The sequence below is a fragment of the Atractosteus spatula genome, chromosome 6, assembly GCF_055471065.1.
Source record: "Atractosteus spatula isolate fAtrSpa1 chromosome 6, fAtrSpa1.hap1, whole genome shotgun sequence".
NCBI lineage: Eukaryota > Metazoa > Chordata > Actinopteri > Semionotiformes > Lepisosteidae > Atractosteus > Atractosteus spatula.
This window is the reverse complement of record NC_142711.1, coordinates 56600715-56621293: the sequence shown is the minus strand read 5'-3', so window position 1 is coordinate 56621293 and position 20579 is coordinate 56600715. Positions and strand designations below refer to the sequence as shown.

Below are 20579 nucleotides of genomic sequence, written 5' to 3'. Positions count from 1 at the left end.
CTCTGCTTATATCCACGGGGAATTCGATATTCCTTTCACTCTGAGAAGGCAGTATTATTCCAAAGCAGCTCTTACCCTTGGTAAAAAAAATCCTCTTTCAGCAAGTCTCTAGACTCCATTCAGCCAGTCTAATAAAGGCCAGCTCAACAGGTGTCTCTTCTCCTTCTACTCCCTACATTAAAACAAAACAAATTTAGTTTGCTTAGTTGATAGTAGATTAGTGGTTTGGAAATATAATTATTTATTTCCTAAATGAAGCATGGGTGTTAGCTTCAGCAACATGGCTTTGTAGCTTGTTCCAGACTCCCATATTCCTTTGCATAAAAATGTATCCTATTCTTATTTCTAAATGCTTTTCTATAGTTTTCATGTGTGCAACCTGGTTCATGGTACACTGTTGATTCTGAAGAGGTCTATTGTGTTGACTTTATCAATGTCATTTAGGATTTTAAGTCAGACCCCCCTTGTAATCCTCTCTGTTTGGTGCTAAAACAAATCCGTTCTTTTAGTCAGTCACAGTAGGATGTTCTTTATTCCCAGTAATGTAAAATGTTTCTAGTTGTACTTCCTTGGACTGATTTCAAGGTGGTAATTACATATAGTGTAGATAATTTACTGACCTGAACCGTACACAGTATTCTAAATGAGATCTTTCTAGTACATTGCTTACATTTAACATAACATTTTTTAAATTTAAATTCTACAATTTTAACTATATATCCAATCCTATCCTGCACCAATGGTCTTTTAATAGCTTCTTGAAGTTCAGTGAATACCATCTTAATTATAAAGTGAACATTTTTCTACATTAAATGTCATCTGTCCGGGGTTTGCCCAGTCATTAATTTTGTCTAAGGTATTTTGGATTTCATTTGTAATCCAGATTGCAAATTGTGGGTTCTAAAGTGTTTTCTATTTCTCCTATTTTTATCACCTGTAACTTTACTAATTTATTGATGATGTAAATGAATGTAAACCATTTACATGAATTAGAAAGAGCAGTGGTTATAATATACTGTACAGTAGATACCTATGGTACTCCATTAATGGTTTCCCCCCAAACTGAGAATTGAGTATTTACAGTATATGTAGGAGAGTGGAGTAACTACATATCATCTTCAATTGAGTAAAGTGTGTTCTGGTCCAACAATTTTTAAGAGGTCAAGGAAAATTAAAGCACAGCACATTGTCTTTGTTTTAATTGGGTCTCAAAGTACAACAACGTTTTCTGTCATCTTTCATTAATTTATCAGATTATGATATTTGATACATCAATTTAATTAAATTTATCTTTACTTGCAATTAATTTTTTGTATGACAATATTATATCATGCTGAAAAGGATTGTGAATAATTTCCCCTTTTCTGCTTACACACATCTAATTTACAGTGTATCCATATATGTTTCAAAAGTATCGGATATTGCATTGTCTAAAAAAATAAATATCCATCCAATTAATTATAGAACTAGAAAAGTCAGCTATGAAGACAGATGAGAAACATTGGAGTTTTTACTCACCTGTTATAAAGCATTGGTTAGGACTTGGAAAGGGAATGGATTCTTTCACTGCACAGTCACCGATCATGGGAAAAATTGGATCTACCAATTGTTGAAACTTGAACCCTCTCCTGAGTTTACACCGCTTACCCTTCCTGCAGCAAATGTGCGATGATGTTTGACTGAACACCATAAACACTAGGGTGCATAGTGCTTTCTCACAAGAAACATTGTTTATTATCATGTGGTACAAAAAACCCAAAACCTAGAATATGTCACTAGTGTGGACACAAACACGACCGTGATTCCCCAAGTGGCAGCATACTATTGGCTGAACACTGCCAGTGGTTTTGCTGTGATTAATCTACCAGGGATGTTTTGGCAGAGAAAGAATGCCTGCAGTGATATCAGTAAAAGGTGTGCAACTTCTCAAAGCAGTTCAACCCTCAAGCACTGTAGAATTGGAAGTATGTCAAAAGGTGGAAGATGGCTGGGTTAGAAGCACATGTCCGCACTTTCTTGAAGCAAAAAGAATCAATTGAAGATTCCAAAATGTTTGAGTACAAAAATTAAAATTAAAAAGTCCTAAAAAATATCTTAAGTGATTTGTGTACAAACTAGAGGGCACGGATGTACAAAATGAGTACAAAAGAAGACTATTGATTATGGTCACTCCCTAAGTCTTTAAAATGACCAAACTAAAGTTTTTAATCTTTTCAGGTTTGGCATTTATTTCGTGCAGATCAGCTTGACATTGGCGACAAATCACACATCTGTGAGATTGAAGCATGTTAATCATTTAGATTTCTGGGAAGGATAGATGAGAAGATTTTAACAGAGCTCATTTTTTTTTATTTGTAAAAGATCTAATAATGTTATATTATACTATTACAGTGATGTTGCCTACTGGTCCTGTGAAAAATGTTAAAGATCTACAGTGCAAAGGACATGCTGAAGTATTACAAAACACTATACTCTGATTAAAACGAGTGTGTTTAGGGCAGGTTATGTTAAGATTTGGTGTACAAATATAAAAACTTGAAAACGCAGAAAAGCTCCATTTATACAGCCCGTACACATCCTTCATCTTCATGACAATATCTGATTTATATTGCACAATCTAGTTTGTTGTACAAACAAAACCTTAGATGACTTAAATGGAAATGCTTATTTAATTGCTTCACGGACTGGGTCTGGGATTGTGACTGGAACATACGCAAGCAAATTCACTATTTAAACAAATATGATAAATGTGGTTTCAAAGGCAAACAAACTTTAACTAGTCTGGAATCCCGGAGATAGCTTTTCTTGCTTTGTGGGTGCACACACAGAGAAAAGTAAGGTCGTTCATTTTTGATCAAAATTAAATATTAACTCAAATCAAACACCTGTTTCCTTTGTTTTATAAGTGAAATTAACTAAATGTACAGTATATGGATAAACTGGTGTTTAACTCACGGGTTTCTAATAAACGTCTCGTTTTCTTTTCTTACCTTCAGAATTGGTTCTCCCACAACCTGTAGGACCCAAACCATGACAACAGGGCCTGGCTTAGTAGTGCCTGTTCCAAGGTTGCGCATGCGTGGATCGATATGTAAGAAGATACAATTATGAGGGGATAGTCTATTCTTAAAAATATTTATGTACATAAAAGAATTAATGGTAGGAGGAGTTTTACCTAGAAAAGGAGCTCATCAGGATGGGAGAAGAGAGACAGGAGACAGGAGGAAGCTTGTAGTAGTGTAGAGTAGGAGGTACCTACAGCAATCTATTTTTTAAAGCAATTAATGTATATATTATTGTACTATAGTTTTATGTTTTTTCCCTTTGGTTACTGTAGTTTGTTTTTGTAAATGTTTTTTTTGGGTGTGGAGTTTTGGAACACAGTTCCTCACAATAAATAACTTTGTACTTCTTTGTAGTTGTTGCTGTGCCATTATTATTGCTGCATCCCTTCTGAACTTCTAAACTTTTGAAGGACCAGACTGTGACAATATAATAGAAGATCATATTACTTCTCTGGCTCCATCATACATCTCTGAACTCCTCCATGTTTACACTCTCTCCCATAGGCTCTGTTCAGTTGTGGCTGGTCTTTTGCTCATTGTAGGACTAAATGTAGGTCGTTTGGTGAATGAGGTTGACAAATGCTTTGTCTTCTTTGAATCTAAACTCAAAACTCACTTTCTCACCAGGGCCTGTTTGCCCAGCATTCTCTCCTGTATGTTTTTGTTTATTTTTTTCTCTTGCTTTCTGGGATATTTTCTGGGGTATCCTATTAACTAAATATCAATAGAAGTAGTATTACTATTGCTACTACTAATAATAACAACAATATTATTATTAAAGTAATTTAATTAGCTTGTGATAGCTGAAGATATCAGGCTACAATATGCAAATGCCCCTTCACTGTTTTTATTGAATTACTTTGTCAGTTTGTATGCCCTTATATTTAAATCAAATAAATTATTTTGCAAAACATGCATTTTGTTTCCTCACAATCTGTCAACATGAAACAATATTTGAGACAACTGCACACTTTTTTATGTGAAACACAATTTCTCTCTGTATGTGGGCTGTGAAAAAGCTTGTCCTTTTCTTTCTGTTGGCTTAATCACACATTACATTTTCTGCAAAATTTTGGAGCACATCATGTTTTGATCACACTGTCTCACAGCTAGTTTATCTTTGCACAATGTAATTATCATTCCTTTACACAGAATTTATTATAGCAATCATGAATTTTATTTTGTAGAATTATATTGGGTTTCATTTATTAAGCTCCACATACTTTAAAGAGAATGCATCAAAAGCTATGAAAGGAAGAAAAAATGAAGAAAGAAAAAGGGCCATCAGAGAATAGAATTCGCAAATGAAATTGGTTTTTATTATAGAGGATTTTATTATATTTTCATAGCTGACGATCCATTATTAGAGGCAAGAGGAGGAGGAAATCTGCAATCTTTAGATCATATAGCAAATATAAAGTTGTTAGATGGAGAGAAATCCATGTTTTATTGTTATTATTGAATTTATTTGATTTTCTATTTTAAAATTTATTAATTCTTTATTCTAATTTTGGAATTAAGGTCTCATATGAGTAATTGATTGTACTGGCATTATTCTTCACTTTGTTTATACAATCTTTTGGACATCTTAAACTATCTAGTAGGAAGAAGAAAATGAAGGACAATATAAAGTATTGAGGGTTCTTATCTTTCAAAGTTGTTAATAATCTAGAAAAAAATATTTCTTATCTCTGAGTCAGACACTTGATAAATTCATACCATTTCCAGAATTTTACTGCTGAAATACATTTCAGCTGCCAACAGTAATGCAAGTAAAACAAATATATTTTACTCCGGTTTACTTACAACTGTAATTCAGCAAATTACAGTATGTGTACAAATATTGTCAATGACACTGAAATGAGAAAACACATAGGTTTTTAAACAGGGATATCTTCGACAAAGATAATATGAAAATAGTGACTATACAAATCTCTTGCAAGTTTCAAACTTTATTGTTAGGAAGGAGTAAGGGAAATAACAACTAAACTATTTCCAATTAATCTTGATTCTCATAATCATAAGTGCTGATTCGTAGTATTTAAATGTTAAAGTTTAAACTTACGGGAGTGTTTAATGAGCAATTCAATGTCTACAAAATTGCTAAAAAGTTTTGAAAATTGTTTAATTTCTAAGGAAAACTAAATAAAATGTAGTTACATTCAACTTCAAGGCCATCTACAAAATGGTGTCTTTCTGAAGATAGAGTTCATAATTCATATGTCTTTTTTGACTTGAGGGAGGCTGTAAATGCACTGCAGTTTCTTTTTCTCTGTGATTTGACTTTGTAATATATGTATGCCTCTATTGTTGGGCTGGATTGTTACAGTTTGATTAGAAGGCATTGGTTTGTCTTTAAATTTATCTCTTTAAGGTAGGTAATGATACCTAATAACACCTACATAAGGCACCCTTCAAACAAGACAGCAAAGGCTTTCTCAAAACAAAGCACCAGCAATGTAAAAAAAAAAGTTAGTTATGTTCCCTTATCCCTTCCTAGCAAAATGTTTGAAACTTTCAAGAGGTTTGTGTAGTCACTAGGTTCTCATATTTTCATGCATGCATTTAATCATATTAGAAAAAATCATACTTTATGTTCATTCCAGAAATCTGTGTTTCAAGTGACTGGACGTATTGAGACGCATTCACTATATTGTTATTGAGTGTAAAAGTCAGTATTTTTGTAGAAGCAATTGAATGAAGTCTTTGACCAATCAGGCGTATCAGACTCTTTGCATAAACTGGGATGCTTTGCTAGGCCTTTGCTACAGCCACTTCGAGGTCTTGCCTATTTTGGGTTGTTCTGATTTAATTTTTTTCTTTTATGCAAGAAAAGAAAATGTGTCTATAAACTTCAGAATTTATTTTGGAGTGCCCATCTTTAGATGCATTATCAAAAAAGACAAGTGATCCTATTCCAGAGGTGGCCATGTATACCAAGGCTACAACATTACATCCATCCTGCTTAGTGATGAGGTGGTAGTTTTTTAAAGCATCTGCATTTTCTTTCCTTCTCCATACTTTAAATTTTCCATTACTGTGATAAAGGTTTTTCTTAATCTCATCTGTCCAAAAGAATATTCCAGTTCTCTCCTGGTTCATTATTGTACATCAGTCCAAATTCCAATCTGTTTTTTTTTCCTGTTCTTAGTACTGATGGGAGGTTTACATCTTGTGGTGCAGGCTTTATAATTCTGCTGTCTCAGTCTTCTGTTAACTGTATAATTCCCTTACCTATGAACATAGAAGTTGCTGGTGCTTTTACTGACAGTTGTATTAGGATTTCCCTTGATAGTTTGATATTCCAGGAAGATTGGCTTAGTATAGCAGTAGCTGGATCAGAAATAACTCTCCTATCCTCTCGAGTAGATATTGTGAGCATATTCTATATTCCTACAATTCCAAAGCACAAATAATTTGACCTTTGAGGACTGACTCATAACAATTATTTTGGACAAAAGAAGAAACCAAAACTAAATTTAAGGGCAAAGGCTGTGTTTTTTTAAATATCATAAGATTTATTTCTTTTTAAGCACCCTCCAGTTAGAAATTGTATCTCTACAAATGCACCATTTAGAGAATCACTTTTCATAATTGTGAATCAGTTTAAGAGATCAGACTTTCCTATGAAGAAGGGGGTTTATTGAATAGAAACCAACATTAATTACCTCCTTAAACTGCTTTCCCTCTGTAAGATTGCACTAAGATGCAATCTTTGACGAGGTAATTGAGAATAGCTCTGAAAGATAAAAGACCTTAACTCACAGACTTACTGTCATTGTATATAATTTAAGTGTTTATGTGTTAAGAGTTATAAATATTAACCCAAATGCCATGTGTTTTTGCCTGTTCACTGGGCAGGGAAACAGAGATACCTGTGATGCTTTTGGTGGCTTATGTAATTTCCTGGTGATTGTGTATTGGTGGTCTTTGCAGTCACAATAATTTTTACTTTAACATCAATACAACAACCCCCATTTTATTACTGTAAATATAATCAAATAAATTGACTTACAATTTCCTTGCAGTTTCAAGGACGTTTCTTTCAGTTATATAAATTTATAGATAGTGACAAGTTTTCCTCATTATTTTACAGTAAAACCATAAATAAAACCAACATATCCTTAAGTTCTGTTTTCTTTCTGACAAGTTAAATATTGAGTTAAATATTGTCTCAACTACTTTTCTTTTTTTTTAAATCTGCATGTTCAATTGTTGGACTAGAGATATATACATATATGTTCTATTTATATGTTATGCCTACTGTTCTCTGCCTCATCTTTGCCTACTTTCTCTGATGTCTGAATACTGAAAAACATTGTCTATGTGAACCTTTTGTGATTTCTGCTGTGTATACCTGCTCTAACTTTGCTAGATGAGAAACACACTGAAGGGGTTATACATGCATGATTCATGACATTACTGTATTAAAGGTATCTGATGAATGATTTTATTGGCTTTTGGTGGTTCCAAATCGCATGAGCAGATCTGGCTGTTACTATGCAGATGTGATCAGGTGACCTATCAAAATCTTGCAATTTTGTCATTGGCTTATTGCACATGGTTCATTGGCCTGGAATGATCTTGTGTGCTTATTTTCAGTTGGCAGAACTAAATATCTAGTAATGGAAGGCCTAAAATTATATGGTCATTTTACATTGAGTTATCCTGCCAAGAAATATTACATATACACACTACTGATACAACAAACATCCCTTTTGTATGAGCATACTGCATATTTGTTGGAAAAAAATATACAATTTACATTACTTAAACTTATTTTACTTCATTTTGCAGGTACATCTGTTCTCCAGGTGACTGCAACTGATGCAGATGATCCCACATATGGAAATAGTGCTAGAGTAGTGTACAGTATTCTCCAAGGACAGCCTTATTTCTCTGTTGATCCCAAAACTGGTAAGAAATTTTAGTTTCCTTTATGATTCCTTAATGTGTTGCTGATGCTCAAAAACAATGCATGTAATAATGAAAATGAGGGAATGGATGAATTAAATATTCTGTGGTAACTGTGTATTTTTATCACAGAACTGTATATTTCTGAGATGCGAGCGCTGTATTTCTTACAGCAAAAAAAAATTCCTTATACATAAAAGGTGTTTATCATCCCAATGTATCTCAGATTGCTTTTACATATAAGAAGGGGATCCACTTCGATTACCTCTGAATTGCAGCACCCACCAAGGAGACCCCAAGCAATCATTATAGACCAGCAGCTCTGCTATACAACAGATCAGTTCAACCAGCTGAACAAGAAAAATTGTAACATACTTAATGAGAGTAACTAGAATTTTGATAAAACATATACAATATATGTAAATCAGTACATTTAATTGTCCTTTATAGACAGTATAATACATACTGCATAATGCGTATGCAATATAAATGCAACAGAATATTCTATTTAAACAACTGAAATAAGTTTTATATTTCCAGGAAACTTAATTCTGTCTCCCCTGAGTGGGAACAAAAAACCTATTGTGGACCAGTCAATAGAACTGTCTGTAATTTGTTTTAAAAAGCATTAAAACAGTTATGTTTTAAAATTGCATACTTTCATAGCACAAAGAAAATTCTGGAGACATGGTAAAAATTGATATTTCAATGTGGAAAATACTTGTAGAACCTAATAATTATAAAGAAAACACTGTAAACTAAAATATAATGGATAATAAATAGGTACACCTTGATTTTGTTGAGTATTTCAGGAGCAATGAGGGAAATGGTGGGAATGGGGCACACAACAGGCCAGTTCTGGTAGGATAATTCTAAAAAGCAAAACACACTAAAAACAAATTTTAAACCATATGCACATTCTTAAATGCATAAACCCCACCATCATAAGTATAAGGAATAATTTGAAAGAGCTCAAACACTACTGCATTAATAGGTAACTATAATTAGACTGAAACATGACTAGGCCAGGATGAAAAGGACAGTTATAGTAATTAATGGGTGCATATTATTTCAAGACAGTTAAGCAAAATAGATGGGGTGGTAGTGGGAGAAAATATATCCAAAATAGACTGCAAGTTAAACAATATAAGCAAAAGAGTATAGGCAATTTAGAATCTTTATGTGGTAAAAGTTAAAATAGATCAAATCAATAACAATTGGCCACCTAGGGCTGCAATGGATTCATACTGAACAATGACATCAGTACGTTATGTACTGCAACAACGGTGAGTATGGTGGGTTGATCTACTGTAAGAAGGGACTGCAATAACAACTGACCAACCACTAGAGGCTTCCAAATGCCACCAATTTCTGTAGTCTGACTGGGTTACGAGTTTGTTAATTTGATTTCTGGCGATGGTTTAAAATGCACATTCTTATGATGGTTTAATTAGTAGCCTGTCTCTATAAAATGGTGTGCTCAGTGATTCTAATGAAGAAGCAGACTGAAGTTTTTTACAGGTCTCTTTTTGTTGAAATACATGGAAGAACACTGAAATAAAGTCTTCTGCTCTTTGATTTGTTGCCATTGTGAGTTTTTGTGCATGCAGATCTCTGGGACTGTGCTAGCCTTTGGGGGTTGTTACTGTAATATTTTATGTTTTGAGGATTTCAATTTTCCTTATACAAATTGAGATATTGTAATGTACAGTACAGAAGCTGACACTGACATGATTGTAATGGTTAGAGTTTGCTTAATTGCTTAATAAGTTTACAGGAAAAAATAAACTGTATAAGTGGCCTAGTCTTTTCATAGAAATGGAATACAATTAAAGTTGTATATACTGCATAGTCATTTGTATCTATTTTTTAGATGTCTAACAAATTATTCTAAAATTGGGGTATTTAATTTTGTAAAAGCAGCCTATGAAGGAATGAGGCAGATCTTGAAAGTTATGAACATGTGAACAGGTGAATTGAAGGTTTTTAGTCATTGACCATTGGGTAGGGGATTTCAACTCCAACGTTGGTTGGAATCTGTAGCCAGGGGCAGTCTTACCTATGGAGCAACCTGGTCATTTGCCCAGAGCTGCAAGATGTGAGGGGGCCCCAGTGATTAGTGGGGGTGATACACTGAATGAAGGATCCATCAATACAAGTGTTTTCATCTTTTTTTTGCCTGATATAAAAATTCCAACACCTATTTTCATATGTATACCTTTTTTTTGCAAATGAACTATTCCAGTCTCAAACGATGTCTGATGACTCCCAGACATGGTCGATCTAGCTACTGCTATTTGTCTGTTATATTCTTTTTCCAAAGATTATGCACACCCATCATCAATCTAGCTAATGTTAATATATAGTTTACTTACATAACGTTATCCAGAAGCAATTAAAGAAAGCTATTCAAGTTAAGCAGTTAAGCAGAGAAGAAATTACATAAAAGTTTTATTAAAAGTTTTTCACAAAACTAAAACTGAGAAGCATCAGTACAGGAGTCGGTTGAAACCACTGGCAACAGAAGCAGTACTACAAAATTAGGACTCCTGCAGTCACAATGGGAAACAAAGATTCATCAACAACAGACCCAATCTTCATCATTCCTAGAAAATATGTCACTACAGAGAAAAAGAATCAAGCTTCTCAGCTCATCTTGCTCCTACAGATGAGGGTGACAGTGCTGCAGAAACAGGCATGTCTGTGACTCCACAACCACATGCTTTAGGCTGCTCTTGGATATTCTCAGAAAACCTGACACTGTGGCCTCAAAACAAAAGCAACGCAGAAAGCTGTGACATTGTTAGACAAGGCCCAGTCCAGATAACAGGAATGGATTTCCCTCACAACAATGAACTGTTTCCACTGAAATTTACCAGAGACTAATTCAAAATGAAAATAAAAAATAGTGAGAAAATCACACGGACATGGCTAGTTTATTCTCAGTCTACTGCATCACTGTTGTGTTTTTGCTGTAGACATTTTGGGAAAAGAGAGAACAGTTCTTCCAGGGAGGGGTTTTCGTATGTGGAAACGCCTCCATCACCTGTTAAATGACCACGAACGTTCCAGAGTGCACATAACAAACATGGAGAGCTGGCGCCAGCTACAGGTAAGATTAAACATAGGCACAACAATTGACAATACTAGCCAAAAAATGTTATCACTTGAACAGAGATACTGGAAGTCTTGACACAAGTTGTTGCTGTTGTGTGTCATTTGGCTGAATGCAAACAAGCCTTAAGTGGACCTTGAGAAAAGCTCCATGACCCACATAACAGAAACTTCCTTGGGCAGCTTCAACTAATATGCAAGTTTGACCTGGTCATGTGCGAGCATATGAGAAGAGACAAAAAGGGGACCATTAAAGATCACTTTTTGGGAAACATTTCCATAAGGGATTCATTGCAATTCTTGTGAAAGAAAATAAAAATTACATATATTGAGAAGACATGCTGGAACTAAAATATTTCTCTACAAGTTCTTCTGACCATCCCTTTCATCGTTGCCTCAGGGGAAATAATTTTTTCCTGCTTGAAGCTCAAAAAACCTTTCTGAGATCAACAATGTCACAGGAGCAGGTAATAGGACTGATACAGTTTACAACACATCCGGTCTGGTGATCTTTAAACATACTGAAGGTGATATTGTATCAAGATTTTCTGAAGCTAAGGAGAGTTGGACTTGTTTTATACTTCTGCTGCAACAGGTAACAGGTAAAAACATTTACAATATTATTGTAAGCTATAATATAACTAATATATAACCTTTACTAAATTTTAAACTTTATTGTATATATTACCTGCAAACTACCTTTCAGTCTGAAGATTCCCATGTTGTTTGGCACACAGGATTACCTCCTTGAACACAGAAGTGTAGTGTAATCTCTTGCTTATTTTGTATAAATAAATATGATTATAGACTTCATTCACAACAACACGCCACAACTAAGAAAAATGGCGGTCTGTTACAGTAGGCACAGTTTAACACCATTTAGCACTCTGGTTCAGCAGTCTATTCAGCAATATACAGTACCTATATTCAAATATAAGCCACTGGCCAATTGTATCATCCTGAAATTTGGGAAAAATGTGGCTTACATTCAGGTAAATACAGTACCTTTAATAATGCACCAAATAATTTAAGAATATAAGAAATAACATAATATAAGAAACAATAGAAAGTAACAGTATGCCACAAAAATACATATAAGAAGAACCTAGCACCCCCTAGCACATTCATTATTAATTAATTATTATGGGAATTTTCATTTGTAATATATTAATTTTCTGTATGTAGCACTTTACAAGAACACATCTCCAACATACAGGATATCATAGTTTGACTTTATTATTATTTCAGAAGTGTATCTTTAGCAATACCAAAACAACTTCAGAAAGAAACAAGATTGAAAAATAACTACTTCACATCATCGTTTTTTTTAGTTATTATTTAAAATAATGGAGTGTTGTTGTTGCAAGAACACACTAAGAAATGGGCATTTAGTTTTGTTTCAATTGACTTGAAAATCTAAATTTTGGAAATATTTATCAATTGTAAGAACACAGCCGCTCCAGACAAGATAGTGCCTTGTCTGGACCACATTCCCCAGAAGCTGCAGGGGAAATGAGGTGCTGCTCTCTGTCCTCTGATCAGTTACTGGAAGATAATTGGTCAGTTGACTTTTTAAAAAGCAGAAAGCAGGGGCTTTCTGTCTCATCCAGTTGGTGAATCTGTTATCTGGTGGCCAGAAGGCAGATACTATGTGCATGTTAATTGCCAAATAAACTGTGTTTAAATTTTGAGAAGAGTATCAGGAGAGAGTGATTTTGAATTGTATTAGTGAAAGATTTAATTTTTTAAAAACAATTTACTTGCACATTTACACATTAAGCACATTTACTGCCTGGTATTATTGAGACTCTATGAAAACATTTAGTCAGGAGCTCAGAAAAGAAGCTAGGATTTTGTTTGGTTTTGTATTTTTTTTATTGCTCCTCACTGCACTTTAAATATAGAGCTTTGTTTTTTTTTAACCTTATGGTTCCATATATGCGTGTTCTTCTGAATGCACCTACTATATGTTAAAATATCTTGTTCCAGCATGCCCAAGAAGGAGTCACACAACATTAACTGTTTTAAGTCTTCATACAGTTTGTTTTGCAAAGGTCAATAACATTAGTTCAGTAATGCAGGAAACTTATATAATCAGGATTTACTGTATCTGTTTACAGTTCCATGATATAGTTTTTAATATATTGAAGAAAACTGAAAACAACTTAATGATCATGTTACAGGGATAGGTCACTTCTTGCATTAATCAATACATATAAAACAATGCATATACTGTAATTACTTATCTAGTTCTCTAGACAAATTTTCAAAGGTCTTCAAAATTATTTTTCGTACATTTTAGTTAATCAGTGTAATTGTAGCAAATAACCTTGTGCAACAAATTCACAGCAGAAATGTTCTCAAAATGTAATAAATGACTTATTTTGTAATAATATTTATCAGAACTATGAATATCTAGCAGGTGCATTTTACCTTTCAGGATAGATTAATCTCTGACAACAGTAAGTATTGCCATTGTGTTTGATATTTTATACAATTTATTTTGTTGATATATCCTTTTCAGTTACTAACATAAGCTTTTTTTTCTGTTTTAATTCTACCTGACAACAGTACATTTTAAGACCAGACAATAATTCTTCGGTTTTTATTATTTGGTGAAAATAAACATATTCCTCTTCTAGCAGTCTTATTCTTTTTTATAATGTGCCATAAACTGTAATGCACACATTAGCACTCAGCTCCCATTTAAGAAATGTGGCTTTGTTTGCCCAAATTGTCACATGAAATGCAAAAGTGTATGAAAAGAGCTGGATATGAATAATGCATTTATAGTCTATATGTATGTGTAGCATACACAGCTCTTCCTCAGCTAGGTTTTGTTTGTTGTCTCTCAAGCATAGTCGAGACACTTGGTACCTCCTCAAATCAGGTTGAATTGTGCTATGCTAAAACACCAGTCTCATGTCAATGGAGATTCATTAATTTCCTTAAAGACAAAAAAATAATATTTATGCAAAATAACAAAAATGAAACTATAAACAATGCGGTTTTCAAAAGAAGATTTTGGAATTTAAAGCAGAGAATGGTTTTCATTTGAGGAGTAATTGTGACAATAGACGTCCTTGCTGAGAAAGAGAAAAAAATAAAATAAGATGCCATAGTATGATTCTGTCATGTTCCACAGATTCATTTATTTTGCTAATAAATGTAGCCTTTCAATGTTTAATCTGTAAAAATGTGTACATTGAATGAAGGTTATATTTATAGGTTATAGGACCAAAACAAACACCCAAGACTGCTGGTGATAAAACTACAGTATGTAACAGTAGGTGATATGACTGCTTTACCATTTGAAGGCAGACCTTAATAAATGTGAATTTTAAAAAATTGGAAATCTGCAGTAATTATGCTTTATTCTAGAGAATTCTAGAGAAATGGAATATATTTGTCTTTAGAACACATTTTTATTAGTTTAAGTCCTATTGTTTTTTTACAACAATAGAAAAACTTGGTAAAGTGTAATTTTATAGGGGCTCAAATATTTTATCCTCTTTTATTAATTTAATTACATTTATCATCCATCATAATCTGCCTAAAAACAGTGCATAACAGGACATTTAGCAATCCAGAATTTTGTGACTCAGCTGCTACTGTATTTTGCTGGTGGAATATCAGTAACTACACAAGCAATGGCTATTAGTATTTCCTTCTATGATAGGCTCAGATATGTTCAATCTCTCTTGTCCATCAGACAAAATTTCATTTATGCAGTGCTTGCTTATTCAGTAAATTGTAATTCAGTTAGGGAAAGAAGTGATCTGAACTACTGCATCACCAGCTGCTGTTGTTTCTGCTAAGCAATGTCACTGGCATATTAATGCTTGATCAGCAGTTGGGTTTGCAGAAGTTGCTTCAGCAAAACTGGTAATCTGCTACACTTCCTTTGGGGATTTAACACAATCCACGTCTTGTAAGAGAAAGGTCAGAATGAGACTCTGTGCCAGAGACGATTACCACATTCAGGTGTCTTACATTGTCTCCTTGGTGACACAAACACAGGCCCCCTTTTCATCTCATTGTAAAACATTACCCTGCCAGGCTTTCCCCCTTTGTAAATTTATCATCCTCCCACACTGGACTGTAGCACTACCATTGTCTTACTGAGCTAAACAGATTAAAGACCTATGGGTATTTTTGTTTAGCTTTGTAATAATGTTAAGGATGTATTATGTTAAATATTGAGAAAAACTGATTGACTGTGTGCCAAATTGAACCCAGCAGCAAATTTGTGTATTTTATTCTCTGTACATAACTGTTACAGTCTAGCTTTTATTCTGAACCTGAAAGCATAAAACAATTTTCAAACAAAAAACAGAAGCTACCATGCAATGCATTTATTGATTAATATTGTTGTAAAAAAATAATTAATTTCGTGGGAATTTATTCCTCGTAGGCACTACTTTTTATAGACATTGATAATTTTGATTAAAATCCCAAAATATATTTTCCACTTTTCCATTTGACGGTAGGAGGATGGGGATGGAGCCTACAGATGCAGCCATTCAAAATGGGTGGGGTGTTTCGCGGTATACCCCGGTGGGCGTGTCGCAGTATCACGCAGTATCACGGGGTAAATCGCGTCATTTAACGTCATGCCGGAAAGTATCCGGCATCACCTTGTAAAACTGCCAGGAGGAGTCAATAAAGCTTAACCTCTCATGTACAGCATTTGAGCTTTTAAATTTAATCTGTGTATTACAGCATGTAAATCATCAGTCAATAAAAAGTTGGTATATTTTATGAAAGCAAGATTGCTCAGTTGGACAAAAGTACACAACCTACCTTTATCAGAAATATTTATGCATCAAAGCCTTTACCGAAGATATTACTAATAGTATTAATAATGAATGACTTTGGACAAGCTGTAAACTCAAAGTATAATTTCTTTAGCACATTTGTACAAGCACTTGGAACCTGTCCAAGCCCTACTTTGTCAGGCATTTTCTTTTACTGCAACGGACATAAAAACTCCCTTGCTTTTAACAGAGCGTTTCATAATTTCTAACTACGAAAATTATTTAAACTGCGACACTTATCATTCAACCAGAGCTCAAAATATCACAAGGATCCTCAAGAGCACAGCAAAGACTGTATTAAAAGATACTTGTATCAGATACATGAGAATCCAGGCTTTTTTATCAACGCTTTCTTTTCCGTATACCAGATATTATGGAACTACTTCAGAAGGGTGTCAGCCAGTCAGATTCCAGGAATCGGTACTTTAAAGAAAAAATACACACCAGTATTCCATTTCTCCCTAAACATTTTAAGCATCGAAGTCTTTAACTAACATGTGAAACAGCAAGTGGTAGTTTTAAGCTTTTCTGCTAATATAATATGGAATCGGTATCTAGAGAAATTAATAACGATATGATTATATACGTGTACTGCGACATTTTTTTGAAAAAATAGAATAGCATTATTTTGGACAATTAATTGACTTATATTTCTAAATATCACAACATGATCGAATTTAAGTCATTTTAATAACAATGAATAGTCACCTAGGCGTTACAATATAAACATTTATATTGATTTAAATCACATTTTGATTTAAATCGCAAACGTGTGTTTAAATATATGTGTTTTTTTATTCACAATCAGACAAATGCAACATAAATTGATATCTTTATCTTCTAAGTATCTTAATAAACTTTCAGCATAGCTTTCTCCCCGTTTAGATTTATTTTTCTTGGGATCTTGGGATCAAACATGGAAAGATTAGATTGTAATCGTTTTTATTTTTTAAATACATTTTAGAAAAGTGTAATCTATACTAAAAAGCTGTACACCACCTTCTATAAAGATACACATTGTAATACTTTCAGGTTCGGATAGGACAGACCTAAGAACTCAGGCTTGCGGAGTTAAAGCAAGTTAAAGCCTTGATTTTATATATCACCTTTAAAAGTGGCATCTCAAAGCAAAGTAAATACCCAACACTGATTGTACCCATCTGTCATGCTAATAAAGCACCTTGAATTGAATTGAGAGAGAGAGAGAGAGAGAGCACAGCCAGGACAGACAGGCATCGCGTATCTAAGGAAATAACAGTATAACCTTGTTCATGCACAAACAGTGGCATGTTATATTATTAATTTGGGTGTCTCCTCTTGCCAGAAAGCTCTAAATTGCATTGCGGTTTTTGACTTTTTTTAAATTGCAACCCGTAAATAAAGCTGATACTGTTTAGACTTATATTAGGATTTAGACTTATATTAGGATTATATACTTTGTGAAAAGTGATAGTCTTCTAACCTTTTCTGTGAATTCGCTTGTTATCTAACAAATGCATACTTTTAGAATTTGATTAACAGGGAATATAATATGGAATTGCGTATCTAAACAAATTAATAACGATATAATTATATTCATGTACTGTCTGGCGGAATAAACTGAAGAGGTTAGTTAATGCAACACGGAATTATTAAGAATTATCACCTCTTTTTACAATTTAGAACAAATGAGAACATTCCACTCAGTGGTCGGTGCATTGTTATCTCAATCACCTGCTAATTCGTTTTACACCACTGGACGATAGGAGAATGTGACTGTACTGTATCTGTACAGAATGTGTGTTTCAATCAATACAGTAATTGATTAAAATCGCAATCGCGTGTTTAATTAAATGCCTTTGTGATTCACAATCTGAAAATGAAAACCGCAGTAAAGCCACCTTGAATTTAAAAAAAAAGATTTTGGCATGCCTGTAGCATTTTCACGAAACCTCCTAGAGTTGTGAGAACACTTGCTTTGTGTATAAAGTACATTGTGAATGTTTTCACAGCCTTCACTTTGTCGTTTTTATGCCATTTTTTTGACCACGCACGAATATTCCTATGTCCGTATCTTCGCAAGGGAATCAGTGGGACTTTTAATACTAATTAAATGACCGCGGGCACTTTCCACCCCCTCTACATTCTCAGAGTAGAACAGACTAACCTTCTAATGAAAGACGGTCCACCCCCCACGGACAGGAAAAGTGCCCACAGGCACTTAAACTTAATATGGTCAGTAACAGTAAACAGTAACATGGTCAGAAGGAGCACGTACAAACGTTTCCGAAATAACCACATGTAAGACTCTGATGCTTAAAATGTTTAGGGAGAAAGTGGAATACTGGTGTGTATTTTTTCTTTGAACTACCAATACCAGCCATATACAGTCTGTAACGTAGGGATTTCTATATGTCTTTATTTAGTGGTTACATTAGTGACAAAGGCTAAACTTTTAGCTTCAGTAACGCGTACATATCTCCCCTTTTATAAAACGACATGGTTGAAAACTGTTCCAGAGCCACTGTTGTTTCATCAGTGAAAAGTACATCATGAAATGCCTCTCCCTGTTCAATCCACTGGAAAAAAGAAAAGGAGCATAAAGCGTCTGATGGTCATAAACGATATTCATTTAGGAACAGCATCAGAGATTTGTTTTTAACTGCACTGCATCGGAGAGAATACCATAGTGTGTTTTTTTTTTACTCCCTGGCGGAAACTGGCTTCCATAAGAATCAGTATGGCTCAGAGATTAAATAAAACTTCACTCGCACCAAACAAATGTATATTTCTAAATATCACAACATGATCGAATTTAAGTTATTTTAATAACAATGAATAGTCACCTAGGCGTTACAATATAAACATTTATATTGATTTAAATCGCGTTTTGATTTAAATCGCAAACGCGGGTTTAAATATATGTGTTTTTTGATTCACAATCAGACAAATGCAACATAAATTGATATCTTTGTCTTCTAAGTATCTTAATAAACTTTCAGTATAGCTTTCTCCCCATTTAGATTTATTTTTCTTGGGATCTTGGGATCAAACGTGGAAAGATTAGATTGTAATTGTTTTTATTTTTTAAATACATTTTAGAAAAGTGTAATCTATACTAAAAAGTTGTACACCACCTGCTATAAAGATACATATTGTAATACTTTCGGGTTCGGATAGGACAGACACAAGAACTCAGACTTGCGGAGTTAAAGCAAGTTAAAGCCTTGATTTTATATATCACCTTTAAAAGTGGCATCTCAAAGCAAAGTAAATACCCAACACTGATTGTACCCATCTGTCATGCTAATAAAGCACCTTGAATTGAATTGAGAGAGAGAGAGAGATTTAAACTGCGACACTTATCATTCAACCAGAGCTCGAAATATCACAAGGATCCTCAAGAGCACAGCAAAGACTGTATTAAAAGTATACTAGTGACAAACTAGTATACTTTAGATCTTTTTTTCTGAACCGGGGAAAATCTGATCATGTTTCTCTATAACAATAATAAAAAACATTATTTTACATATCACCTTTATGTGATATCACCTTAAGGATAGCACATACAAGGGTTAATTGCACAATGGACCGTGCAAAGAAATTTAAAATAGTCTTCTTTAGGTGTGAGGGCAGGAGTGGATCGCAGAAGGCATAATCAGCAAATTAGGAAAACAAAGAACAGGACAGGTGAGACGTTTATCCAGAGAGCGAGTGATCAGAAAAAGGAACAGCTGTTATGCCCAGGTTTTACGCTCTCTCTCTGCTGAATGAATAAAAGCATTTTATTAAAAACACGTTTGCGTTTGTCTGGGTATTTACTTTGTAATCTGTGGTTTACATCTACTGTATTGCTTTGAGATGCCACTTTTAAAGGTGATATGTAAAATAAAGTTTTTTATTATTGTTATAGAGAAACATTATCAGATTTTCCCTGGTTCAGAAAAAAGACGATTAAAATCTGTAATCTTTCCACTTGTACAGATGCAGCCATTCAAAATGCGCGGGCGATACCGCATTATTTTCCGGTACGCTGTACGCAGTCTACCGCGAGTTACCGGTAAATACCGCTAGCAAAATAATAGTATCCGGAATTTCCGCAAGGTGGAGCTAATAAAGCTCAACCTCTCATGTTTGAGCTGTAGCCATCAAAGTCTTTAACGAAGATATTACTAATAGTATTAATAATAAATGACCTTGGACAAGCTGTAAACTCAAAGTATTGCCCTGGTCCACATTATTTTTTTCATTGACCGTCTTTGTAAAAGTAACACCACAGCATTTCGCAATCAAGCATTTTTTTCCAATCATGCAAAGTACAGTAATTTTTGAGAATCGATTCACCATGCCTTTCACATGCTCATAAAAGAGATTGATTTAGGAACATAAACATATTACTGTATGCAAACTGTACTGTATACAGTATGTATATGTATATTTAATGTCTTAACTGTGCCCGTTTAAGTATTGAATATTTATATGGAATTTTACCACTGAAGGGAAATCTTAGCGCCTGAGCATAAAAAGAATAGGAGCATACTGCAACGCGTGTGAAGGCCATAAACGATATTAATTTTGGAACATAAACATACAGTATATGGCTGATCTCGGTACTTTAAAGAAAACATACACGAAACATGGTTTCATTATGACCAGAATCGGTCTTTCATACGGTCAAATTACTTTTGAG

General features: G+C 34.0%; 1 protein-coding gene across 1 annotated transcript in view; it reads left to right on the top strand.

The window, feature by feature from the left end:
• LOC148833083 (cadherin-18) overlaps positions 1-20579 on the top strand; it is a 163492-nt gene that overhangs the window by 47711 nt on the left and 95202 nt on the right. The window contains exon 4 of the mRNA XM_088918762.1: positions 7863-7982. Within this exon, the coding sequence (XP_088774888.1) occupies positions 7863-7982 (120 nt within the window). The remainder of the gene's footprint in view (positions 1-7862; positions 7983-20579) is intronic.